This window comes from Lithobates pipiens, unplaced genomic scaffold (assembly GCF_037356315.1).
Source record: "Lithobates pipiens isolate NorthernLeopardFrog02 unplaced genomic scaffold, aLitPip1_a1.2 Scaffold_8, whole genome shotgun sequence".
Classification (NCBI taxonomy): Eukaryota; Metazoa; Chordata; class Amphibia; order Anura; family Ranidae; genus Lithobates; species Lithobates pipiens.
In genome coordinates this window covers 160,634,089-160,661,613 of record NW_027507903.1, presented here as the reverse complement: position 1 = coordinate 160,661,613, position 27,525 = coordinate 160,634,089, and the positions used below count along the sequence as shown (strand labels likewise).

At 43.1% G+C, this 27,525-nt stretch overlaps 1 protein-coding gene across 1 annotated transcript in view; it reads right to left on the bottom strand.

Annotated features, from left to right (window-relative positions):
• ELAPOR2 (endosome-lysosome associated apoptosis and autophagy regulator family member 2) overlaps positions 1-27,525 on the bottom strand; it is a 164,312-nt gene that overhangs the window by 93,670 nt on the left and 43,117 nt on the right. The window contains exon 2 of the mRNA XM_077473410.1: positions 14,204-14,324. Coding sequence (XP_077329536.1) covers positions 14,204-14,324 — 121 coding nt within the window. The remainder of the gene's footprint in view (positions 1-14,203; positions 14,325-27,525) is intronic.

Below are 27,525 nucleotides of genomic sequence, written 5' to 3'. Positions count from 1 at the left end.
TGCTAATGATATTGTTTTCATTACTAAAATCTTGTATATAGTCCCTTATCATCCCCTCCAAGAGCTTGCATACTATGGATGTTAGGCTAACTGGTCTGTAATTCCCAGGGATGTGTTTTGGCCCTTTTTAAGTATTAGAGCTACATTGGCTTTTCTCCAACCAGCTGGTACCATTCCAGTCAGTAGACTGTCAGTAAAAATTAGGAACAATGGTCTGGCAGTCACTTGACTGAGTTCCCTAAGGACCCTCGGGTGCAAGACATCTGGTCCCAGTGACTTATTAATGTTAAGTTTTCCAAGTCTATTTCTACTTCTGTCCTCTGTTAGCCATGAGGGTGCTTTCTGTGATGTGTCTTGAGGACAAACACTGCAGTTTTGGTTACTGAAGCCCCCCCAATTACCTTGTGAAGAAAAAAAATGCAATACCTTCGCCATCTCCCCATCCTTTGTAACCAGATTTCCTTCCTCATTCTTTATGGGGCCAATATGGTCTGCCCTCCCTTTTTTACTTTTTATTGACTTAAATAATTTCTTGGAATTTTTTTTTGCTCTCCTCCGCTATGTGTCTTTCGTGTTCTATCTTAGCCGCCCTAATTGCAGCCTTACATTTCTTGTTGCATTCTTTGTAAAGTCTGAATGCCGATGATGATCCCTCAGCCTTGTATTTTTTTGAAGGCCTTCTCCTTTGCTTTTCTATGCATTTTAACATTGGAGTTAAGCCATCCAGGACTTTTGTTCACTCTTTTAAATTTATTTCCCAATATTTCCCAATGGGATGCACTGGCTAATGCCCTTATTTAATATGCTCTTAAAGCAAACCCATTTCTCCTCTGTGCCCTTTGTTCCTAAGATTTTATCCCAATTTATATTTTCTAGCAAGGTTCGTAGTTTGGGGAAGTTTGCTCTTTTGAAATTCAGTGAGATTTTAATGTTTTTAGAAATAAAAGATTTTTACATACTGCACTATGAAGTCCTCATCTCTCTATTGATATACCGGGGCACAAGAGGGACTCCACTGACACACTGAGACATAAGTGAAGCCCACCCAGGATTCTGGATATATTGCTGAACTATTTATATAAACAGCAAGGTCACATGCTCTAAGGTGAGCGGCTAATAACTTTGCTATCTACCACCCACATATAAGGATGTTATAGCATTGTCACGAGATTGCACTTTATTTGCAATATTGCATGTATATTTAAGCACCAATATCACTTTATTGTGGTTGGTATATAGCATATTTGGATATTTAATTTTGATAGCGCAGCATACTACAATATATTTGATTATTTTTGCATGACTTATGAGACGTGCAACGCAAGCAGCTGATTCAAAATAGGAGTAGTGTTTTGAGACCCTATTGGGGCTCATAGTTAGTGGTGGCTCACAGGCAGGGCAGGACTTAGGGTGGTGGGGGCCCCTGGGCTTGAGTCACTTTCGGGCCCTACCTTCTATAAATTACTTTAAATAGAACAAAATGATACATACACAAGCTATGTATTAGAGCTACACAATTCAGGATAAACTGAGAATAAAAATAGAGATCACGATTCTGAACAAACAACTAAACAAAATTACATAATTTATGTTAATTGCTGAAGTCTATTAAAAATGTTAAATTAATCTCAATAATTGTCATTGTAATAGGTTATTTCTCTCACATGGCATGTGTATACCATAAATGACACCCCAAAATACGTTCTGCTACTCCTCCTGAGTATTATGATAATACATGTGTGGGACTTTTTCACAGCCTAGCCACTTAGAGAGGCCCAACATTCAGGGAGCACCCTCACGTGTTCTAGGAGCATAAATTACACATCTAACTTCTTGACTACCTATTACACTTTTGAAGGCCCTGGAGCACCAGGACATTGACATGTGTCAGTGATGTGGCACTGATAACAGATGGCACTAATACATGGCACTGATGACACGGGACACTGATGACAGATGGCACTAATACGTGACACTGATGACAGATGACACTAATACGTGACACTGACAGATGACACTAATGACACGTGACACTGATGACAGATGGCACCTAAAGGTGGCACTGGGGACATGTGGCACTGTGGGCACTTTATTTCCCCCCTTTTTCTACCTTGACGCTGCCGCCGTTCACTCTCCCTCTTCACACACTGTCTCTGTGGGAGGAGGGAGAGCTGGCGATGAGAGATGATCTCATATGTTTACATATGAGATCATCTCCCATTGGACACTGATCAAGTGCTAAATGGCCGCTGTAATTGGCCATTTAGCACGATCTGTGATTGGCTATGTCCAAGGGACACGTATTGGGGAAGTAAACAGGAGAACGTCCAGGGACGTCCTCCCGGCAATTGCAGTCCACGCTGCAGCCATCTTTCGGCTATAGCGCGGACACCTAGTGTTTAAAACGTAAAGAAGATACGGTATTTAACCACTTTCAGACCGGACCAATTTGTTGGTCAAAGACCAGACCACTTTTTGCGATTCGGCACTGCGTCGATTTAACTGACAATTGCGCGGTCGTGCGACGTGGCTCCCAAACAAAATTGACGTCCTTTTTTTCCCACAAATAGAGCTTTCTTTTGGTGGTATTTGATCACCCCTGCGGTTTTTATTTTTTGCGCTATAAACGAAAATAGAGCGACAATTTTGAAAAAAACGCATTATTTTTTACCTTTTGTTATAATAAATATCCCCCAAAAATATATAAAAAAACATTTTTTTCCCTCAGTTTAGGCCGATACGTATTCTTCTACATATTTTTGGTAAAAAAAATCGCAATAAGCGATTATTGATTGGTTTGCGCAAAAGTTATAGCGTTTACAAAATAGGGATAGTTTTATAGCATTTTTATTAATAATTTTTTATTATTTTTTTTTACTAGTAATGGCGGCGATCAGTGATTTTTACTGTGACTGCGACATTGTGGGGGACCCATCGGACATTTTTGACACATTTTTGGGACCATTGTCATTTATACAGTAATCACTGCTATATAAATGCAGTGATTCCTGTGTAAATGACACTGGCAGTGAAGGGGTTAACCAGTGGGTGGCAGTGTAGGGGTTGTGTTTCTAGGGGTGTGTTACTAACTGTGGGGGGGTTGGGCTTTCATTTAGTGAACACTGATCTCTGCTCCAATCACATGGAGCAGAGATCAGCGTCACTAGTTGCTAGGCAGAATGGAGAAATGCTGTTTATTCGGCATTTCCTCCATTCGGCCGCTCCGTGAGACGATCGCGGGGATGCCCGCGGCGATCGAGTCCGCGGGTCCCGCGACTGGCGGCGCGATGGCAGGGCGGCATTGAATATTGGACGTACCTGTATGCCAATATGCCTGCCCGTGCCATTCTGTCGACGTACATCGTCGTGCGCTGGTCGGGAAGTGGTTAAAGCGTAAACAGGGGGGCCCGCGGGGGGCCCTTATTGGGCGGGGCCCATGGGCTTGAGCCCAGTCAAGCCCAATGGTAAGTCCAGCCCTGCTCACAGGACATTACATTGTTTATTGACCTTGTCTTAGCTGTATGAACTGGCTAAAGTGGTTAAAGCTTTGGGGGAGGGGTTTATTTAATTTGCAATAGTAATTGTAATATGGCACAAGGAGGGGGTTAATGTACTCATTAATGCATTCTTTACCAGTAGCAATTAATTAACCCCTTGGTGCTGCATTAATGATAGTGGAACCATCAGTATTAAGTAACGCCCTTTATGTTGCAGCATGAATGGGTTTATAAACACTGACACTAGTGGCACTAATGCAGCACCAAGGGGTTAATTAATTGCCACTGGTCACTAATACATCAGTGAGTACATTAACCCCCCTCCATGCGCCATATTACAATTACCAATCATCATGATAATCACAAAGTACATGTGTGTTGAGCCACAGCACCTGTATTGTGTGATTATCATGATGATAATGATGGCTTAGAATGACAGTGAAATTCATCTTTAGTCTTCATTCACACAGGGCATGCTGCAGACATGCATCTACCATGTAGGGCTGTCTTTTACTGGTTTGGGGTTGCATAAAGTGCTGCATATATCCCTGTGATGGCATCCCATTTATTTCTACTGAGACACACGGCCACTCTGTCCCAATATGCCATGCGTGCAGGTGTGGGTCCTAGAATGCATGCAGGGTGCATTCAGGGACCCGCACAAGCATGTCATATTGGGATGTGTCTTAGTAGAAATAAATAGGATGTCGGCATTGGGATGCATGTAACATTTTAAAACAGTGTCACTGTTTTAAACAAGGTTAGGACTGCATGATACGTTTATATAAATATATATATATCAAGCAACACCTTATTTTCTAACAGTGTCCATCCCGAGACTAGACTCTCGATCTGCCCGTAAAGGCCTCCATGGAAAACAATTTCAGTTATTTCACTTGTCATGCGAATCCATGCATTATGAAACACGTTAAATCACATCAATGTAAACCAGAGCTAAAGCTGGAGAGTGAAAATCTGGTACAGCTGTGCATGGAAGCCAATCACCATCTAACTTCAACTTGTTCAATTAAGCAAAAAAACTGGAAGCTGATTGGTTTCTATGCAGAGCTGCACCAGATTTTGCACTCTTCAGGTTTAGTAAATCAACCCCATGTGTGTATTAGATCAGGGGTCATCAACCCCCGGTCCCCGACCCACTACCGGGCCGTGGCCCTTCTGCAGGTGGGCCGCGGGTGCGGGCGGCCGCAAGACACATGCTGGGCTACCAGCATGAGAGTGCTGGGTGGATGGAAGAAGCGGGCGGGCAAGTAGAGATGATATCATCTCTCTCCGCCCCCTCTGTATCACCGCTCTTCCGCCCTCAAAGCCAGTCTGTCGGAGGTGCAGCGGGGAGCAAAGAGATGACATCATCTCATACTGCCTGCCCCGCATCGCCGCTCTCCCCTGGCTCCTCGGTGTGTGAAAACAGGATTCCTTGTTCAGCGGCGCAGATTGCCTGACCCCAGACAGCTAATCAGGGATGGCAGAAGGGTGGAGCCAGAGACTGAGAGCCGAAGGAGTCCCGGACCCTCCCTCTGCCCGATGAGACCAGTTGCAGCATGAGGAGAGAGACACCCTGCAACATCCAGAGGGGCGATCCCACAGAGATGACAGGTGAGCTGTGTGTGGGAGTACAGGTGAGGTGTGCTGGGACTTGTAGTTCACCCCCTCAGCTGTCTGCCTGACATACCACAAGGGGCGCTCCACTCACTCCGCATCTGGCGACAGGCAACGTGGCAGGTGGCAATCCACATCTTGTGGCAGGCAGTGTGGCAGGTGATGTGACATTCCGCTTCTGGTGACAGGCAGCGTGGCAAGTGACTAGGCACATCTAGCAGCAGGCGACAGTGGTAAGTTACACACTCAGGGCTCCCACTGATTCTACAGTATGGCAAGTTGAACTATTTCATTTATTACTGCAATGTAATAATAGAAATAATGTGCTTCAATCACCCCGACACCATATCAAGCATGGTGCCGTGATGATTGAATCACTAACACCAGCCATTGCCCGTGAAAAATCGTGACCCCCCCCCCCCCCCTCCCCCCGGTCCTTGGCACAATTTTCATCCACACAGCCGGTCCCCGGTGCCAAAAAGGTTGGGGACCACTGTATTAGATTGTTTGTTACTATTAGATATAGTAAATGAAGACATTCAAAAAAGTCAAGTGACCGCACCTCTGTCCTATGCCTAGTACAATTTCTGCTCTGTTTCTTAGTTAGGCCCTATTATCACAGTTACAAATTAACCATCTGTCTCCATAAACTGGATCTTAGATACTTTTAACTGCAACATGGTACAAGCAATGATTTATTCATGATGTTATGAAAGGCTGTACACTCACTGCAATGCATTGTGAGTCAGGCTCAGCGCTGTTCTATAAAAGACTGTGAATCTAATCATTTTAACAGACAACTGCACCCTGTAAGGTTTATCTTAAACAAGCAGATATCGCTTGCTTATTAGAAAATTAATTGCTACACTGCAGCAAATTTATATAATATCGCACCTGGACGCATTCAATTCTGTTTTTTCTATTCGCACCGAACCACATGTAACGAAATCGCAGCTAAACTCTGTGTGTGAATGGGGCCATAGGAAAGCATTGTGTGCTTTTAGCTGCGGTAGAAACCTAGAAAATCCGCAGCTAAAAGCACCATTCTATCCGTCCGTGTGAAAGGGGCCTATACCTTGATTTATGGGTGTTCTCAAGGGGCAGTTCTGCCAGGGCCCAGTAGCTACCACCACCTCTGTATTCTTTTTCACTTTTCACTGTGGACTTTTTGTCTTCTTGTCACCTCTCACTGTCATTGTCTCCCAGGGCCTCTATATAATACTCTGGTCCCCCACAGTCATTCCCCCACTTCACACTACCAATTTTGCTCTCCTCCTCTTGTCCTCTTTTCATACTTACCTGCTCTGTACAATGATTTTGCACAGAGCAGCCCCAGCCCCCCCCCCCCCCCCATCCGCCAGGTTTCAACAATAGCAAGCTGCTTGCTCTGGAGGCACTCATGCGGGCTCACTCCCGAGCCAGCTCTGTACCCATAGAGCACCGCTTGGCCCTGCCCCTTTCTCCCTTGTCATTGTAATTATTATAGGTTTTATATAGCGCCAACAGTTGGAGCAGCGCTTATATTAAAGGCAGACATTACAGTTACATTACAATTTGGTACAAGAGGAATCAGAGGGCCCTGCTCACTAGAGCTTACAATCTAAAAAGGAAGGGTCAATTGATACAAAAGGTTATAGATGAGCTCATGGAGGAAATAAAACACTGTTGTTAGTTAGAAGCAGGATGGGCTTCTTTAAAGAGAAGGGTTTTCAGGGATCGTCTAAAGATGGATAGATTAGGGTACAGTCGGACAGATTGGGGTAGGGAGTTCCAAAGGATAGGAAAAGCTCTGGAGAAATCCTGAAGGAGAGCATGGGAGGAGGTGATAAGGAAGCTAGAGAGCAAGAGGTCTTGGGAGGACCGAAGAGAGCGGCTTGGTTGGTATTTTGGGACTAGGTTAGTGATGTAGCTGGAGGCAGAGTTATGGATGGCTTTGTGAATTATTGTTAGTACTTTTATTCGTTGGGTGAGTGGAAACCAGTGGAGGGATTGGCAGAGAGGGGTGGAGGAAACTGAATGGTTGGTAAGGTGGATGAGTCTTGCAGCGGCATTCATTATGGACTGAAGGGGGTATAGTCTATGTAAAGGTAATCCAATGAGGAGGGAGTTGCAGTAGTCAAGGCGAGAGATAACCAGGGAGTGAATTAGAAGCTTGGTGGTGTCATTAGTTAAAAAGGGGCATATTCTGGAAATGTTGCGGAGGCTAAGGTGGCATTATTTGGACGGGGATTCTATGTGGGCCTTAAAGGACAGTTCAGAGTCTAAGGTTGCCCTGAGTACCCTGGCATGTGGGGCCGGACTGATAGATGTGCCATTGATCTTGACAAAGAAGTCAGGGGAAGGGGCACGTGGGGGAGAAAATATTAAGAGCTCACTTTTAGATAGATTTCGTTTGAGGAAGTGGTTTGACATTCAGGCCGATATGTCTGTTAGTAAATCAGTGATGCGTGAGGAGAGTGATGGGGTGAGCTGGGGGGCAGAGAGATAGATTTGGGTGTTATCAGCATATAAGTGGTAGTGGAAGCCATGGGAGGCTATCAGTTGACCCAGGGAGGACGTGTAGATCGAGAATAGTAGAGGTCCAAGGACAGAACCTTTGGGGGCCTCAACGGTAAGAGGAGTTGGAGAGGAGGAAGTGGAGTTGTAAGTGACACTGAAGGTGCAATGAGATAGGTAAGATTCGAACCAACAGAGAGCGCAGCCATGGAGACCAAGCAAATTGAGTTTTTTGAGGAGGAGGGGGTGGCCAACTGTATCAAAGGCAGCGCAAAGGTCCAAGAGTAAGAGTGTGGAAAAATTACCATTGCTTTTGGCTGTTAGTAAGTCGTTTGTGAGTTTTAGGAGGGCAGTTTCTATGGAGTGCTGTGGGCGACATCCAGACTGAAGGGGATCAAGAAGGTTATTCTCAATGAGGTGGTCGCTCAGTCGGTTGTAGACTAAACATTCAAGGAGTTTGGAGGCAAAAGGGAGTAAAGAGATGGGTCTTAGGTTGTTAAGATTGGTGGGGTCTAGTGAGGCTTTTTTGGTATGGAAGTGACTAGAGCATGATTTAGAGGGTTGGGGAAGATGCCAGTAGAGAGTGAGAGGTTGAAGATATGAGTTAAGAAGTGTAGGATAGAGTCAGATGGTGACCGCAGTATTTGAGAAGGAACAGGGTCCAGGGGGCAAGAGGTTAGGTGTGCATTAGAAAAACGTTCAGTGACTTCCTCTATAGTAGCTGGGTTAAAAGAGGGAAGTATTGATTGTGCAGGTGGACAAGGAGAGTAAAGTGAGGGAGATATCCGTAGAGCGGAGATCTCTAAACAAATTGTCTCAATCTTATTTTTGAAGTGATTAGCAGTCTCCTGGACAGTGAATAAGTTAGTGGGTGGAGATAATGGAGGACAAAGTAGAATGGTAAAGGTAGAACAGAGTTGACGGGGACTGCGTGAGAGGGTGTTAATGAGAGTGATAAAGTAGGTCTGTTTGACTTAGTCTTACGCCACAGACGCTCAAAAGTGCAGCTACGTTTTTTGAGGCTTCTAGTATTGTCTGTAATAGTAATAGTGGTAATAGTAGTTGGAAGGCAAGGAGGAGGAAGACAAGGAGAGAGTGAAACTAGTAAGTTGGTGATCAGAGAGAGGAAAAGGAATATTGGAGAGGTTGTGCGGAGTGCATAGGTAGGAGAATATGAGGTCAAGGCAGTTGCCAACAGAGTGAGTAGAAGCGCTTGTCTATTGTTTTATGTCAAAAGAGGAGGTTATGCTCAACAGCTTAGAAGTAGCGGGAGTGTTAAGATTAACAGGGAAGTCACCAAGAATGATTGTTTGAATTTCAGAAGAGAGAAAGTAGGGTAGCCAGGCAGAGAAGTTGTCAATGAAGTTTGATACCAGTCCAGGGGGCCGATAGATGACAGCAATTCTCAATGAAACTGGAGAGAATAGACGAATACAGCGAGCTTCAAATGAGGAGAAGGACAGAGAGGGAGGTGGATGAAGAACCTGAAAAATACTTTGAGGGGATGGGAGGATTCCTACACCACCTCCTTTCCGTCCACTAGGCCTGGGAGAGTGAGTCCACAGGAGGCCACCATAGGAGAGAGGAGAAGGAAGGTCAGATTCTTGAATCCAGATCACAGTAATTGCAAATAGGTTCAGGGAGTTTGTGATAAACAAGTCATGAACAGTGATGAGTTTGTTACAAACAGAGCGGGCATTCCACAGGGCACAGGAGAAGGGGAGGCTGGTTATAGGCTGAAGAGGAATAGAAATTAGATTGTGTGGATTGCAGCTGCCATCAGAGGATGGGGGGTACTGAGTATGTTGGCCAAAGGTAAATGATGGAGGTCCAGGATTTGGGGAAATATCTCCAGAAGTTAGGAGAAGCAGAAGGGCGAGAGAGGTGATATGGGAGTGTGACTTATGTGGGGGGACATGTCCCAGTGTCCTGCAAGTTTTATTGGTATATAGGTTCAGAATTAGCAGGAAATGATACGTGCAGTAATAAGGTGAAGACAGGAGTGAGGGGGATATATATAAGCTGTGGGGTAGAGAATATTGGTGAAGGAGAGAGAATTTAAAGAGAGAGGATGCAACTGTGAGAAGGAAAAGTAGGGAGTCCATGATACAGAGTGGTGAGATTGAGAGGAAGCCTGGATGAGAGATGAAAAAGTTTGATGGAGAATCAGGTCACCTGTAGTTTGTTTAGTGTTCTGCAGAAGTCTGTTGTGGATTTTCGCTTTGTGCATTCGCTGAAGTGCTGAGCCGAAGCGTAATACTTAATCCAATATAAATACTTTATCCAAGAGGATAGTTGCCAATGCAACTACCATGACAGCATGACAGCAGTGGGAGCCAATGGCATGCATGCTAAACTCGAAAGCTCAACTGGGGTGTGCACATGCTTCCCAAGACAAGCTCTGTCAACCAGAGCTAATTATATATTCATACTATATTGTTAGCAGAGTAGTCAAACAGCAGTGGGAGGGTTCACTGTTGACCACAATAGCTCAGCATCAACAGCACCAATCAGAATTGAACAAAGTGCTACTTGTACTTTGTCTTCTAGGAGCTTTCAAGTATTTGGTAGGACTTCTTTTTTTTTGTAATGATCAGTTTAATGAATTTCAGTAGGTCCTTTTAAATATATTTTTTCAGAAATGTAATACGTGTTTACTACAACAATGCAAACATGTGCATAATTTCAACTTGTATTTATTATATTTTTACTAAATAATGCATGATAAAATCTAGAAAATGTTTTGTAAATTATATTTTATTATTTTATTTGTGGGAAATATGTTTTGTGATCTAAAATATTTATGAACTAATCCTTATTGCAGCCACTTCCAGAACAAATCTGCTATTGTTCAAAAGCACAGTGTTAGCCAGTGTCAGCAAGTGAAAGGTTCATTTCATTTGGATCTTAGGGTATATTGTCCATATACAGGTTATATATTTAGTATACAGTGTATAAAGCTAAGTTTGATTGCTCAGATCTTACATAGATTGGTTGTAAAGGCTGAGGCTGGGTTTACACTTATGCAAATTGGATGAGGGTTTCCCCGGAGCCAATTCGAATGACAGGAGATTATGATCAGCTCTATGGAGCCGGTTCACATAGCTCCGGGGCGGCTACAGATGCCCTGTGCATCTTTATCTCCATTTCAGGCTATGCATGAGGGTAAAAGAACCTTCAGTGTGCATCTCCCCCCTCAACCGCGCCCATCACCCCCCCCCCCCCTCTTGGATACTTACCTAAGCCCAATCTCGATCCAGCGATGTGCACGAGACCCGAGGCTCTCCTGGGCTTTCTCCCTCCTGATTCCTTAGATTTGCCATCGGCTCCCACTGCTGTCAATCACAGCCAGTGAGGCAAGGGGCAGGTGGTGGGGCTGAGCCGTGCCCTCTGTGTCTTATAGACGCAGAGAGTCTGCTTAGGAGCAAGTACGCACGAGTTCCACACAGCAAGCGGCTTGTTATGAGGGCACTCTTCAAGGCGGAGGGGCCCAGAGCACCAGCGGGAATCCGAGCAGAGGAGGATCAGGGCTGCTCTGTGCAAAACCACAGAGCAGGTAAATATGACATGTTTATTTTTTTGAACAACATTGTTTCCTTTACAATCACTTTAAATTAGCCATGTACATGTATGGCTGACCTAAATACTTATGCATACAGACATCATTTCACAGTGTTGATTTTTTTTTTGGGGGGGGGGGTTACCTTCTCAACGTTCAGCAATGACACTCATTATGATTCTTGTTTAAGCTTATAATGTAAGTGTCCAAGTGTGCACACATATATGTGTGCACTACCATTACTTTTAATTGATGAAAACTTCCACTGTCACATTGTTTGGCCTTCTGATTGCACTGGCGCTGCAAGTCAACAAATATAAGGTCTCTTTCACATGGGCGATCCCCACCCAACGGACTCCACTTTGCTCAGTGGAGATCGATACGCTGATCCCCGCTGAGCAAGTGGATGACAGATCTGTCTCCGCTCACTGTGCTGAGACAGATCTGTCAGAGTCCTGCTCTCCTCTATGGGGAGATCAGATGAAAACGGTCCACCTGTCCATTTTCATCCAATCCCATCTGATCCTATCCTCCAGATGGATGGAAAATAGGGTCTCCATCTGTCTGGATTTCGCAGATAGGATCGGGTCAGATATTGGCGGATGTCAGCGTACATGTCACCGTTGACATCTGCCACTCCATAGAGGTGAATGGAGCGTCCGATCAGGTCCTCTTGAATAACTGACCTGATCGGAAAGCCTGTGTGAAAGGGCCCTTACTGAATAAACACTCAGCAAATGCTATGTATACTTTTTGGAAACACTTAATCAGCATTATCTGTAATATTTCCAGTCCCTGGAGAACCATTGTTGTTCACTTTCACATCTAAAAAGTTGCTAAAGTTTGTTAAAGCTTTAAAAGTATTGACAAATGTCAACAATCTTTTTTGTGAGCCCTTAGGCTGGTGTCCTGTCGAGAAGTCCCCCCCCCCCCCCCCATCGAATAGTGCCCACGCATATGCAGGACAGAGCTGCACTTCAGCTGATTTGCCGATCGGCTGAAGTGAAGTGACCAGGGTGCATGCGCACATCGTAGGAGGTATCTCTCGATGGGAGATACCATTTCACGGCCACAATTGAAACCTATACAAACAGTGGGGAGGGGCAAAGTAGTTCTTACACTGTTCCTTGCTGTTGCGGGCGGCTTTACAGTGTGCTGATGGTCCAGTTATGTCTGTATTGCAGGGCTGGTTAGCTTGTGTTGAACGGCCGGTTTTGCCTCTGTGAAAGGGCAGTTTGCAACACAGACAAAACCAGCTCTTCAACACAGCCACTAGCCACCCTCCAGCAGCAGCGATGCACAATCTGAGAACTACGGTCTTCCCCGCTGTTTGTAAAGGTTTAAATTGTGCATATAGTCCATATAATATGGCAAAGAATTTTTGTGACTGTGAATCTGGGTGAACTGGCTGTCTGTAGATAATCCACCACCATAAAGAAAGAGGCTTACCAGACAGGTTGAACCCAGCTAGGCGTATGCCTGGTGGGACACCCAAGGAAAGGTACAGCAACCATGACTTCCAATATTGACCAATCTGGTAGGGATCCGTTAAAGTAGTGACATCAATAGGTATCCACCATAGGTATAATGACCGAAGTTCATAAGCGGTTCCTCTCAATATGACATATGGCAAAAGGAGAAAAATGGGGCCACATAGCGTGATTCCGTTTTAAATGTAAAACATTTATAAAAAAAATGGTGAAATGATCACTCACATTTGAGAATACAATAAAAGCATATGGATAAAACCAAGTAACGCAGTGGCATCAGCAGAGCCCGTCCCAAGGGTCTATATTGGAAGTCGTGGTTGCTGTACCTTTCCTTAGGTGTGTTACACCAAAAGCTTGGTTGACCCATCAGGCATACGCCTAGCCAGGTTCAGCCTGTCTGGTAAAGCTCTTTCCTTACATTTCCTTGGATTATCTACAGACAACCAGTTCACCCAGATTCACAGTCACATTATTCTTTGCCATATTATATGGACTATATGCACTTTATATGCACTAACACTGTTTGCTTACATTTTTCATTATTGTTGGGCAATCTAATTTGTTGTGTAGTTATCTGTACATTTATATACTATCAATTTTTATTGGAAATAATCTCATTGTTTATTTCATCTTTCATTAGCGATACACTATATTACTTTATTCGTCCACTTATCTACAGATTATCTGATGTGCTGGCAGCTATGACTATTTGTATAAGACAGCATGTTTTTTTCCACATATTTTTTATAGGTTTAAATTGTGCCTGTGAAATGGCATCTCCTATTGAGAGATACCTCCTACGATGTGTGCATGCGCCCTGGTTACGTCAGCCCAGCTGATCGGCAAATCAGCTGTTGTGCCGCTCTGTACGGTGCATGCACAGTACATACCGGCCACTATTCGATGGGGGGGGGGCACTTCTCGACAAACCACCGGCCATACAGATTTCTTTAGCAGCTGCTAGAGATAATTGCAGGTAGAACCCGGCATGATGGTTGTACCCAAGTTGCTCGATCAATCAGCTTTGTACATACAGCCTGTTAAGCAGGAGATTTGAACTGTGTATGGCCTGCTTTACTGTCAGTGTGGCTACTCCAAAGAATGTATTGTGGTTGGAAAATTACAATTCTGGTAAAAATTGAATCAAGATTATTATTATATTGTTTTGTAGTTTAAATAAAGCACATCATTCCCATTATAATAATAAGGATTGTGAACAGCCTTAGGACATAGATAAGGTTCAATGAGTTTTTATAACCAGGCTTGACAAATTTCCCTTGCTTGTACCACTGCTTCCATCCACGTTTGGACAGGCACAGGTAGCTTTGTATCAGTATGTACCATGATATTTCAGAAACAGGAGAGCAAAGCAAGAATCTGACAGATGGCTTGTGTGTGACTATAGTGGGTAAATAATGCGACACACATTTATAGGGTATTTTTGGTTGGTACAAAAAATCAAGTAATGTTAACACATTACAGAAAACATGTAACTTTTTTTTTTTTGTAAGAAATGTTGTGAAGTGGTGAAAAAATCAACTTACTGCAGTCTTTCCCTTTAACTGGATCTGGCAGATTAGCACACGACTTCCCTTCATTTGGTACAGCAACTCGCCATCTTGATCCAGTGCTGTCACATTCTGTGTACTCATAGTGATAATCACCCTAAAACAAAACACATGCAAGATAATAAATAATAAATACATAAAACGTATGAGAAACACCGTTAGTGGTAATGACTATATATTTTTTTAGAACAAGCTGCTATTTTGGCCAACATCTGTGGAGGAATCAGGAATACCTTATGGCTGTGTAGATGTTTTCTTCTGATAGTTAAAGTTTAGCCACAATTCAGTAGGTGCCTATATCAAACTATGATCTTAATTTATCAATATATGTACGGTATTCAAGTAACGCTGCCCATGCATGTTATGATATGAAATAAAGCTCATTCCTAGGAAAAGATTGTATTTTACAGAAATTTCAATTAAATTAGATTAAATCTAGTTGTTTTTGTAATTGTTTTTTAAGATAAGATTGTGCAAATTAATCAAATATATGACTAACCCTTAATTTATCATTTTGTGTATTGACAGCATAAGGCCTGCAACCTATATTGTAACACAGTGTTTAATTTAGAGTATAGCCTCACATAGTATAATTTAACTAAACGTAACGAAGTACCATCATCCAAATTAAGGTAGAGAAAAGGAAGGAGGGTGGAGGAGTGGGGCAGTTGTTGAAGCTGACCGTACACTTACTCCCAACCTCAAAAGTTGTGGTGGACTATATCGGTACTGATAAACAACAACATGATTGATATATAAAAAAAGATTATTTATTACATAAAAATAAAAAAAAAGACCTGTAAGACTGACCGCAGGTCAGCCTGTATTTGTAGGAGGAGTCAAGCTGCATAAAGCCTGCCCTCCTTTGCCTCCTCCCCTCGTGGTCGTAGGCTCTCGTTTTTTATACCAGCTCGTTAGTGCTACATTTGCCAAACCCTGGGATGGTCCTCTATTGCCTTTCCTAGCACTCCCCTCTCTGCAGCGTTTGTCAATTTTAGCAGGTCATACGCTAATTCACTGTGTTATAAATCTGGTTGTTAAGCTTTCATCCTACTGTGTTTATTTTTGCCCCCTTTTAGGCATACTGACCATGTGACCCAGGCACACTTCAGGTCTATGTTCTCTGTTGCTCTTTGTTCCTTTCCTATACTATCCACAAACTGACTCCGAGTACAAACAGAATTAATAAAAAAAAAAAAAAACAGGTTTGAAAACATCAATAAACAAATACTCAGGGTTCTCCCAAGAGATATCTGTTGATGAAGATGAAGTGTATCTCAAGGATTGGTCTTTCCTCTACTAGTTTCATGGTATATACACCTCTTCTTCAGGAGGAAGACTCTATAAAATGGCCAGGTAGAAAACATTTCATTCTATAATTATAATTCTAGACCACTGGCCTCCAAACTGCAGCCCCGGGGGCCGGATATGGCCCTTTGCTGGACTTTATTTGGCCCTTGCAGCACCATTGCGTCCGCTGACACCAATGGCAGGACATTTTTCTTCCCGCTGACACCAAGGATGGGGCACTATTCCTTCCTCTGATACCAACAATGGGGACTGTTTACTCCCATACTCTCATTGAAGCCAGGGCATTTTCTACTCTCGCCTGCCACAGTCTGGCCCCCTCAAGGTCTCAAAGGATAGTAAACTGGCCCTTTGTTTAAAAAGTTTGGCGACCCCTGGTCTAGACACAGGTTTTTTTTTATTTCATGAATGATTAGTCTCTCAGAACGTCTCTCAGATTTTTCTTTACTATGACAACTTTCTCTCATTTTTATCCCTATGATACCATAACAAGGAATAAGGGAAACGGGTAAGCACGAAAGCACAGACAGCAAAAAATAAAATAACATTTTAAAAAGCAGTTCTAATCTATCCCTGTTCTACTAAAAAATAGTTTGTTTGTGTTCGTCTCCACTGGAGAGACATCCCATCACTTTCTGTTCCCCTGTCCTCTAAGGAAACATGCATCCAGTAGGGACAGCAAGGGAAAAAAAATAAAAATAAAATGAGTTCTAAATTTTGGGCTTTATTTGTCCTTTTATAGCTATGGTATTCTCCTTCCTTTTTATTCAAATTATTTTCTATAGGGATTCTGTTTCCACTAGCTTTTTTTTTATGTTGGTCAAGCATTGAAGTGCATTTCTGTATAGTGTTTCATTGCATTGCATGTAATCTAATAACATAAGTGCACTGCGGGATGTCTGGTGTAACCCATCAATACATTAACTTGATACTACAGTAGAATATGGTGACGTTTTTTAGTCCCTTGTTATGCTATGAGATACAACTTAATATACTGAGTTGTAAAATGGTTGTATAAAAAATATGATTTTTTTTTTCATTGGGCATCATATGTGACTAGATGGTGACTTATGTACGTATAATACTTCTTAAGGCTTTGGGGTTGATATACTAAAACTGGAGAGTGCGAAATCTGGTGCAGCTTGGAAACAATTTGAGGCATGCTCGGAAGGATTTTGTTATATTCTGTTATACTACATAATGAAAAAGAGTGCTTGCAAGAGACAACCCCGTCCTAATATGATGACTGAATTATATTATTATTATTACAGGTACTTGTATAGCTCCATCAATTTACACAGCGATTTACATATACAGTATCTCACAAAAGTGAGTACAACCCTCACATTCTTGTAAATATTTTATTATATCTTTTCATGTGACAACACTGAAGAAATTATATTTTGCTAAAATGTAAAGTAGTGAGTGTACAGCTTGTATAACAGTGTAAATTTGCTGTCCCCTCAAAATAACTCAACACACAGCTATTAATGTCTAAAGCACTGGCAACAAAAGTGAGTACACCCCTAAGTGAAAATGTCCAAATTGGGACAATTAGCCATTTTCCCTCCCTGGTGTCATGTGACTCGTTAGGGTTACAGGGTCTCAGGTGTGACTGGGGAGCAGGTATGTTATATTTGGTGTTATACCTCTCACTCTCACATACTGGTCACTGGAAGTTCAATATGGCCCCATACAGCTGTTTAACAGGACAGGTTCCACTCAGAACAGGCCTCGCCATGGTCGGCCAAAGAAGTTGAGTGCACGTGCTCAGCGTCATAACCAAAGGTTGTCATTGGGGAAAAAAACGTATGAGTACTGCCAGCATTGCTGCAGAGGTTAAAGGGGTGATGGATCAGCCTGTCAGTGCTCAGACCATACGGCACACACTGCATCAAATTGGTCTACATGGCTGTCGTCCCAGAAGGAAGCCTCTTCTAAAGGCGATGCACAAAAAAAGCCCTCAATTTTCTGAAGACAAGCAGACTAAGGACAAGGAATACTGGAACCATGTCCTGTGGTCTGATGAGACCAAAATAAACTTATTTGGTTTAAATGGTGTCAAGCATGTGTGGCGGCAACCAGGTGAGCAGTACAAAGACAAGTGTGTCTTGCCTACATGGTTGTGGGAGTGTCATGGTCTGGGTCTGCATGAGTCCTGCCGGCACTGGGGAGCTACAGTTCATTGAGGGAACCATGAGTGCCAACATGTAGTGTGACATACTAAAACAGAGGAGGATCCCCTCCCTCTGGAGACTGGGCCGCAGGGCAGTATTCCAACATGATAATGACCCCAAACACACCTCCAAGACAACCATTGTCTTGCTAAAGAAGCTGAGGGTAAAGGTGAAGGACTGGCCAGGCATGTCTCCAGACCTAAACCCTATTGAGCATCTGTGGGGCATGCTCAAATGGAAGGTGGAGGAGCGCAGTGTCACTAACATCTACCAGCTCTGTGATGTCATCATGGAGGAGTGGAAGAGGACTCCAGTGCCAACCTGTGAAGCTCTGGTGAACTCCATGCCCAAGAGGGTTAAGGCAGTGCTGGAAGACATGTCCATGGGTTTTCCAGTACCTGAGTTCCTGTTATTATTTTTATTAAAGTTAATGTTTCTCTCCAGTAATTTCTAATTTTTGGGCATTCCCACCAGATATGTGCCGCACTCCCTTGCTGTCCACACCCTCTCCAGCACATCCCGAGTTGCTCTTCCTGGTATCTCCTCATCTTGTCTGGTGTCCTATACCATCTAGCAAGGCTTTTATAATTCATTTCTATTGTATTAAGATTTTTCGATGTCCCGTGTGTTAAGTGTAAGATTTTTTCTATATTCTGTTTCTCCCCTCGTGGCCCTATTTCTTCTTCCCATTTTTTTATATATATATAGGTACCTCCGTCTCGTCCACTTCTCCCAGCATCTTATATATCTGTGAGATATTTACTCTTATTATTTTCCCCTCACATATCCGCTCTAAGACGTTAAGATCTGTTCCACTTCTCAATGGTTGTGGCAATGATGAGACAAAATGTCTGAGCTGGAGGTACCTCCATCCGTCTATATCCATGTACTCCTGTAGTGTTTCTAACGTGTTTATTTTACCCGCATTTATTATGTGTCTCAATTGAATATCTTCAAAGAGCTTGATACCAAAAAACTGGAGACAGGTGGAAGCCCCAAAATTGAGGGAATGGATAGGAAAAGTAGAGGACATGTATAGAATGGAGGGATGGGAAGAGGATGAGGAGAGCGGGGAAAATAAATTTCGAAAGAAATGGAAGCAATGGAAACTGTTTAAATCAACGAAGAAATATGAAGAGGTAGTAGGGCTATAGGGGGGGGGGGGGGGGGGAGGTAGTAGGATGCATATGTATATGTATACTATGTTTTATACTTTTTGTATGGAAAAAAAAATTTAAATAAAGATAAAAAAAAAAAAAGGCAGTGCTGGAAAATAATGGTGGTCACACAAAATATTGACACTTTGTGCCCAATTTGGACATTTTCACTTATTGCCAGTGGTTTAGACATAATGGCTGCCTGTTGAGTTATTTTGAGGGGACAGCAAATTTACACGGTTATAAAAGCCGTACACTCACTACTTTACATTGTAGCAAAGTGTCATTTCTTCATTGCTGTCACATGAAAAGAAACAATAAAATATTTACAAAAATATGAGCGGTATACTAACTTTTGTGAGATATTGTATATTGTACATTCACATCAGTCCCTGCCCTGAAGGAGCTTACAATCTAAGGTCCCTAACTCACATGCATGCATACATACACATACTAGGGCCAATTTAGACAGGAGACAACTTTACCTGCCAGCATGTCTTTGGATTATAGCAAAAGTGACCTATTTTCCCTATGTTCCATTAATAATGACACAAAAAGATGTGCATAAATGGAAGGAGCGCCCGAGCAAAAGATAAAAGTCTAAATTCATTTTTTGATATTGTGCAATATCAATAAAGTAATTTGGACTTTTTTACCCTTTGGTCTGGCGCAGGGCCGGGACAAGGGGTGGGCAGGAGGAGCGGCTGCCCCTTGCGCAATGGTTTATTGCAGGGGTAGGGGGCACCCTGAACCTAACCCTAAGGGAAAGAGGGGGCGCAATTTGGCATCTTTGCCCTGGGCGCTGGATCACCTTGTCCCAGCACTGGTCTGGCGCTCCTCCCATACAAGCACATCTTTTTTTGGTAACCTGTTGGAGTACCCACTCCCCACTTATTTGCTGTGTGCAGCCTAAGGCCGCGTACACACGAGAGGATTGTCCGTCCAACTTAGTCCGCTGAAACGTGTTTCAGCGGACAGTCCGCTCGTGTGTGGGCTTCAGCGGACTTTTTCAGCGGACAGTCTGGCGGACTAAGTCTTTCGGAATTTCCGTAATATTGTCCGTCCAACTTTGGTTTCAGCGGACAGTCCGCTCGTGAGTAGGCTAGTTGGACTAAGTATGGCGCATGCTCAGAAAGGATTTACACGGCCGAAGGTTGCATTGCAGTGTATTGGACGTCGTATTTCTAGTCCCGTCGTACGTGCTGTACACGTCATCGCGCAAGCTTTCAGCGGACTGTCTGTTCATTGTGTGTGGTCAAGTCCGTTCATTCAAAAGTAGGACGGACTGTCTGTCGGATTGTCTGACGGACTTAGTTGGACGGACAATCCTCTCGTGTGTACGCGGCCTAACCTGAGCCAGTAAGTTCTTCAAACATTTTTGTTGCACTCTTATTACCTTGCTTAAACTCATTTCAAAGTCCCATGCCTTCTGGATGCCCTTTTTTTTTCACTGGAGTCATTAATAGTGACAGAGGCAGAGAGCGGACAAACAGCAAACCTCTAGATCCATTCCATCCATTCATTTATTATTTCAATGGAGACATGCATACTGGGAAAAGCCCTACCCAGAGATAAGTAATATCAACAAGCTTCTGTGTGCATTGAATATACTTCTGGCATGTCTAGATAGTTAACATAAAAGGTTAATTCATGTGAAAGAGATACTAATTCACTGTTTTAGTAAAAGTGCCCATACCTGCTTATAAAATAAGATAGTTATACAACACTTATTTGCAGCCTTTTGATTTATTTGAGCTGCTACAGATTCAAGTAGGCTTAGAGTGACAGATGGCAGCATTCTTTTTATGGGAGTAGTAAAATGTCTACAGCTCCCTGTTCCTGATTTCGTTTCACCAAATGCTTACATAATTAATCAATCAACCAATTCATTTTTTTTATTTCAGCCGGTAAAAGCACCTCTATGTAAGCCTATGGGGGAGATTTACTAAAACTGGTGCACACAGAATTTGGTGCAGCTGTGCATAGTATCCAATCAGCTTCTAATTTCAGCTTGTTCAATTAAGCTTTGACAAGAAAACCTGGAAGCTGATTAGTTACTATGAACAGCTGTACCAGATTTTAGGTGCACTAGTTTTAGTAAATCTCCCCCTCTATGTCCATGCACACTTAGGGTCCATTCACACAGGGGCAACTCAGATCCGACTTCAAGTCGCCCCAAGTCGCCTCAGGTCGCACAACATGTAGAAATCAATGTAAGTGAATGAGAGCCGTCTTAATGCACATTACTGAAGTCGCTCCGACTTCAGAAAAGGTTCCTGTACTACTTCAATCCGACTTGTAGGTGACTGGTACCCATTGATTTCAATGGAAGTCGCCTCCAAGTCGGATCTCCGTCTATACGGAGGCGACTCTCACAGAATTATCAGCTCTCAAAAGGGAACTCCATGCCAAATTTATTTTAAAAAAATGGCGTGGGTTCCCCCTCCGAGAGCATACCAGGCCCTTAGGTCTGGTATGGATTCTAAGAGGAACCCCCCACGCCGAAAAAACAGCGTGGGGGTCCCCCCCAGATCCATACCAGACCCTTATCCGAGCACGCTACCCCAGCCGGCCAGGAAAGGGAGTGGGGACAAGTGAGCGCCCTCAACATGGGGGCAAGGGCCTCTTCCCGACAACCCTGGCCGTTGGTTGTCGGGGTCTGCGGGCAGGGGGCTTATCGGAATCCGGGAGCCCCCTTTAATAAGGGGGCCACCGAATCCTGGCCCCCCCACCCTATGTGAATGAGTATGGGGTACAATGTACCCCTACCCATTCACCTGTGAAAAAAATGTAAAAAAAAAAAAACACAACACACAAGGGTTAAAATAGTTTATTGCTCAGCTTCGGGGGTCTTCTAGCCGGACTCCTCAGCTATCTTCTGCTCTTTTGCTAGCTCTTTCATTAGCGGAGGAGCCCGGCTTTCTTCTTCTTCGCCGCCACCCTCTTCTTCCGACTTCGGGGGTCTTGTCCCCCTCTTCGGGGGTCTTGCCCCCCTCTTCGGTTCTTCTTGCCGGGCCACCGTGCCTTCTTCTAGCTCTTTTACAAGCGGTGGCCCAGTCTTCTGTCGTCGCTGCCGCTGTTGCCGCCTTCTGTTCTCTTCAGGAGATGTTGCCTCGTCGCTGTCTCCAGTCACAATGACAGGACACGCGGCGTGCGGCGACTTATATAGGGACATCACTGGATGATGTCCCCGCCCATTATGATGTCACAGTCCCAGCATCCTCTGGCACTTTTGACACATTTGTGGAACCGTTGGCTTTTATACAGCGATCAGTGCTATAAAAATGCACTGATTACTGCAAAAATGTCACTGGCAGGGAAGGGGTTAACACTAGGTTGCAATCAAGGGGTTAACTGTGCACCGCCACGTGCAGCTGCTATCCCGATCCCGTGAGCCGACGTATATCTACGTATAGATGGTTTGCGCGATCGTGGCGATATGCCGCTGTAAAATGCCGCCGGCTGGTCGGCAATCGGTTAAACAGGTGTGCAATACGCAGCTTTTAGAACATTTTTTAGGCAGCATTTTCCTACCAGGAGTTTTGCCATTCAGAGGGACTTTTACAGATGCCCCATGTGCACGAGGTCTTACAGAAGTTCCAACCTTACCAAACCCTACTTTAAAAAAATTATTGATTCATTTATTACAGATATTTATATTTTGCAGACAATTTATGCTTATTTTTTTTTTTAAACCTCTAATTGATATGCCCCCATGTGACTGTGACCAAAAGCAAGGGGCATTTTCCCTAGTGGCAATAAAAACTATTTTTTTTTAAGAAAGTTAAGAGTTATAACCTATAAACGAGAAAGGATTTGGTAACTTAGCTATGATTCAGCGCTGCTTAAGTGCAAAGCATGTTAACTGCGGATGCTCTATAGCAGGGGTGCTCAACCTGTGGCTCTCCAGCTGTTGCAAAACTACAAGTCCCATCATGCCTCTGCCTCTGGGTGTCATGCTTGTGGCTGTCAGAGTCTTGCTATGCCTCATGGGACTTGTAGTTCCGCAACAGCTGGAGAGCCACAGGTTGACCACCCCTGCTCTATAGTAACCCTGCCTTGATGTGGAGATGTATTTTATTGAAGACTTTACCATAAAGGTGAGGTTTTAGATGTGCGGCAAGACTGAATCCTTTCTCTTTTTTTGCTATGAGGAATGCTTCAAACAGGGCCAGCACTTACCAGGGCTCAGTGAAGGTGGAACAGTGGACCGAACGTGAGCGCAGTTTTGTTCCCTTTGTGCGCACATGTTGTAACCTCTAATATGTTTTTTTTAATGCAGTCTATGGGGTTGATTTACTAAATAGACTGTGCACTTTGCAAAGTGCAGTTGATCCAAATGTTAGACAGCAGTGGTATTTTGTTCAATGTTGGCCCTGTGAGGCCGCACTTTCGGGAATGTGTCATGTTGATGCACCCGGGAGGGAAACAGTTTTTTTTGTTTTTTCTTTATGTTCTTAAAATGTCAATAAAAAGAATAAAAAAATAAAATAAAAAAAATGAACAGAAGCTCTGCTGACTTCCATCATCCAATCATGTGCAAGCAAAAGTGCTGTTTTTATTTCATTTCCTTGCACGTGATTGGGTAAGCTCTGGAGCAACTGCACTTGCAACGTGCACAGTATATTTGCCTTTAGTAAATCAACCCCTTTGTGTCTGATTTTCCTTCTCTTCCAGCTAAAGCGACAGCCTGTGGGCCAGTTTGACAGGTGGTCACAACTGAGCAGCAATGTCTTTAACCACTTCCGGACCGGCGCACGCCGATGTACGTCGGCAGAATGGCACGGGCAGGCAAATGGGCGTACCTGTACGTCCCTTTAAATTTGTCGCCCTGCCATCGCGAGAGCGGCGCCGGCAGCACGCTCGGGTGCCGGTCAGGGCCCCTGTGAGTCCGGTCGCGGGTCCTGCGGACTCGATCGCCGCGGTCACCTCACGGGGTGGCTGAACTAGGAGATGCCGTTGTAAACAGCATCTCCCAGCCCTGCCTAGCAACAAGTGACGCTGATCTCTGCTCCATGTGATTGGAGCAGAGATCAGTGTTCACTAAAAGAAAGCCCAGCCCCCAACAGTTAGTAACACGCCCCTAGAAAAATTTAACCCCTACACTGCCACCCACTGGTTAACCCCTTCACTGCCAGTGTCATTTACACAGGAATCACTGTATTTGTATAGCAGTGACTGCTGTATAAATGACAATGGTCCCAAAAATGTGTCAAAAATGTCTGATGTGTCCGCCATAATGTCGCAGTCACAAAAAAAATCGCTGATCCCCGCCATCACTAGTAAAAAAAAAATTATTAATAAAAATGCCAAAACTATCCACTATTTTGTAAACGCTATAACTTTTGCGCACACCAATTAATAATCGCTTATTGCGATTTTTTTTACCAAAAATATGTAGAAGAATACGTATCGGCCTAAACTGAGGGAAAAAATGTTTTTTATATATTTTTGGGGGATATTTATTATAACAAAAGGTAAAAAAGAATGCGTTTTTTTCAAAATTGTCGCTCTATTTTTGTTTATAGCACAAAAAATAAAAACCGTAGGGGTGGTCAAATACCACCAAAAGAAAGCTCTATTTGTGGGGAAAAAAAGGAAGTCAATTTAGTCTGGGTGCCACGTCGCACGACCGCACAATTGTCAGTTAAAGCGACGCAGTGCCGAATCGCAAAAAGTGGTCTGGTCTTAAGCCAGCAAAATGGTCCGGGGCTTAAGTGGTTAAAGGGAACATAAATAAAAAAAAAAAAAAATTAAAGGTTTAAACGTTTCTTCAGTATATCCAAAATCGAGAAAGAATGTCAGAGTGGATTATACTAAGTAATTATACTGATTATACTAAATTATCCTTTAACTGAGAGTAGCTAAGTGAAGCTCTTCAAGGACAGCAAGTGTTTGCAGTGTGTTAAATTAGCTTACTTGGATATTTAAAGCTAAGAAACTAACTTTTCATCCACCTACTTACAGAAAAGATTGAGTGGACATATAGCGGGTTATTTACAAAAGGCAAATACACTTTGCACTACAAGTGCACTGCAGTGTAAAGTGGATTTGCCTTCAGTAAATCAACCCCATGGTGTAGCTAGCACAGCAGGATAGCCCAAATCTCTCTTAGTCAGACAACAGGGTTAGAGTCCTCAGAAATTCCACAGGCCAACTGAGATTTGTAATACTTCAAGCATATTCTGGATCTACCACTGAAAATACATGAAGCTGGATGTTCCTGGAAACCTACAAGATTGAGGGTGAGAAGTCCTAGTCCACAGTGTTCTTCAAGAACTGAAGTTCTCACACTGCCACACACTATAGGCCAAAGAATCCTCGGGAGTAACCCAATTGCTGCCACCTTCTGTACTCAGTCATCAATTATTGATCAGGAGCATGAGTGATATAGGCTGACTAATAACCACAGATGTAGACTGACTAATGAAAGTTTTGCAACATACCGTATCTTAGCTTCCCTGATGCTAAACCTTTTAAAATATAAAATAAACCTTTTTGAATAAATGGGTAAGGATGGGGCTTTTTTTTTTTTTGGAACTGGCCTAGGGTTATACTGAGTCCTATCTAGAATTCGAAGCAAAATCTATTTTTTAGTCTCAGAAGGAAGGAAGGGTTAGAACCGTAAATTTTTCACTTATTTTTTTTGCTGTTTGTGCCCCATTGGAAAGTTGTTCCGTCACTTGTCTATGGGCCTGTGTGCATACAGCTCCTAAAGTTGGCCATACACTGACTGCAAGCTGAACAAGCGAGTGTTGTCAGCCCTGCTGAGTCCTTTTTTCTAAACTACTCAACTACTCTCACTCACAATTTTTTTATACTTATTAAAGAGCTAAAAAAAAAATGTTTCCAATGGCATATATTTGACAGATCAAAGGGGTCTGCTATACCAGCTTCTGATGACAAGTGTTTACTTTACTATTTCCACAGCACACCATTACATCTATTGATATTATTGTTGAATGAATGATTGTACATTTAATTTTCTGTGTTTCTAGTATATTTTTTCCTAACACGTTCAATTATATATTTAAAATCGGAAAAGTGAGTAAACAGGAGAAGTTCATTGTTATGCCGCGTACACACGACCGGTCTTTTCGACGGACATGGTCTGGCGGACAATCCGACAGATTTTGCAAATAAGGTCCGCCGGAATCTCAAACGAATGGACTTGGCCACACACGATCACTCCAAAAGTCCGACGGATTAGAACGTGATGACGTAGAATAAGGAAGTTCATAGCCAGTAGCCAATAGCTGCCCTAGCGTCGGTTTTAGTCCGTCGGACCAGCACACAGACGACCGGATTTTTCGACCGAACTCGAGTCCATCAGAAAGATTTGAAGCAAGTTTTATTTCTAGGTCAGCCGGACTTTTGGGAAGAAAAAGTCTGCTAGAGCCCACACACGATCGAATTGTCTGACGGATTCCAGTCCGCCGGACCAAGTCCGTTGAAAAGTCCGGTCGTGTGTACGCAGCATAACAATGAACTTCTCCTGTTTACTCACTTTTCCGATTTTAAATATATAATTGAACGTGTTAGGAAAAAATATGCTAGAAACACAGAAAATTAACTATACAATCATTCATTCAACAATAATATCAATAGATATAATGGTGTGCTGTGGAAATAGTAAAGTAAACCCTTGTCATCAGAAGCTGGTTAGCAGACCCCTTTGATCTGTCAAATATATGCCATTGGAAACATTTTGTTTTTAGCTCTTTAATAAGTATAAAAAAGTGTGAGTGAGAGTAGTTGAGTCTGTACAGTACAGTTTACACAGACTTGAGGCTCGGATCACACTTGTGCAATGCCAGACATCGCATGTGATTCGCAAAGCATTGCTGTGCACATCACATGCAATGTCTGCGCAATGCAAATTCAGCCATACACTTCGTATAGCTAAATTTGCATCGCATTGGCACCAAAATGGTCCAGGACCCTTTTTTTAGTCCGCACTGGAATCGAATCGCATGGTCATTCACACCTATGCCATTTGATTCCTGCACCATTTCACAGTTGGCACTGAGATCGGCGAACCAATCTGGAGGTGTCATTAACTTTGTATTGGCACCCATAGCAGATCGCAGAGGGCAGTGTGAACCACCAGCGATTCAGGTGCGATGCGGGAACCCGCACTGGAACCGTGCTGGTTCCCATATCACACAAGTGTGTACCGAGCCTTAAAGTAAATGTCTCAACAGAACAAAATTAACAGCTGCTAATAAAAAAAAAATTCTAACAATGTCTAATGCAAAAATAAAAATATCCAAAAATACTTATTCTGTACTTTTTAAATTATAGAATTGTCCCAGTATATTTGGGTGAAATGACAGCAAATTACTGAGAGTTGTTACAGGTGAGTAACTAGGGTAACTATTAACCTGTAGTGTTTTTTTCTTTATTTGAATAAGGAGGGTGTAGCACAGCAATGCTCCTGTTTAAGATTTCCAACAATACACAGGAAAGATAAGGCACTGAGCTAAATATATGTATATTCAGCTGTTGGGGGGGGGGGGGGATTTGATCTAAATACAATCAATACAAGACCATGAGCGAGGTAAAGACTACAAATAAGTAGACATGTGCAAACATATGATACATGCAAAGCTACAAAGCTTTCATAAGTCTACTGAAAATCAATCCGACACTGGGG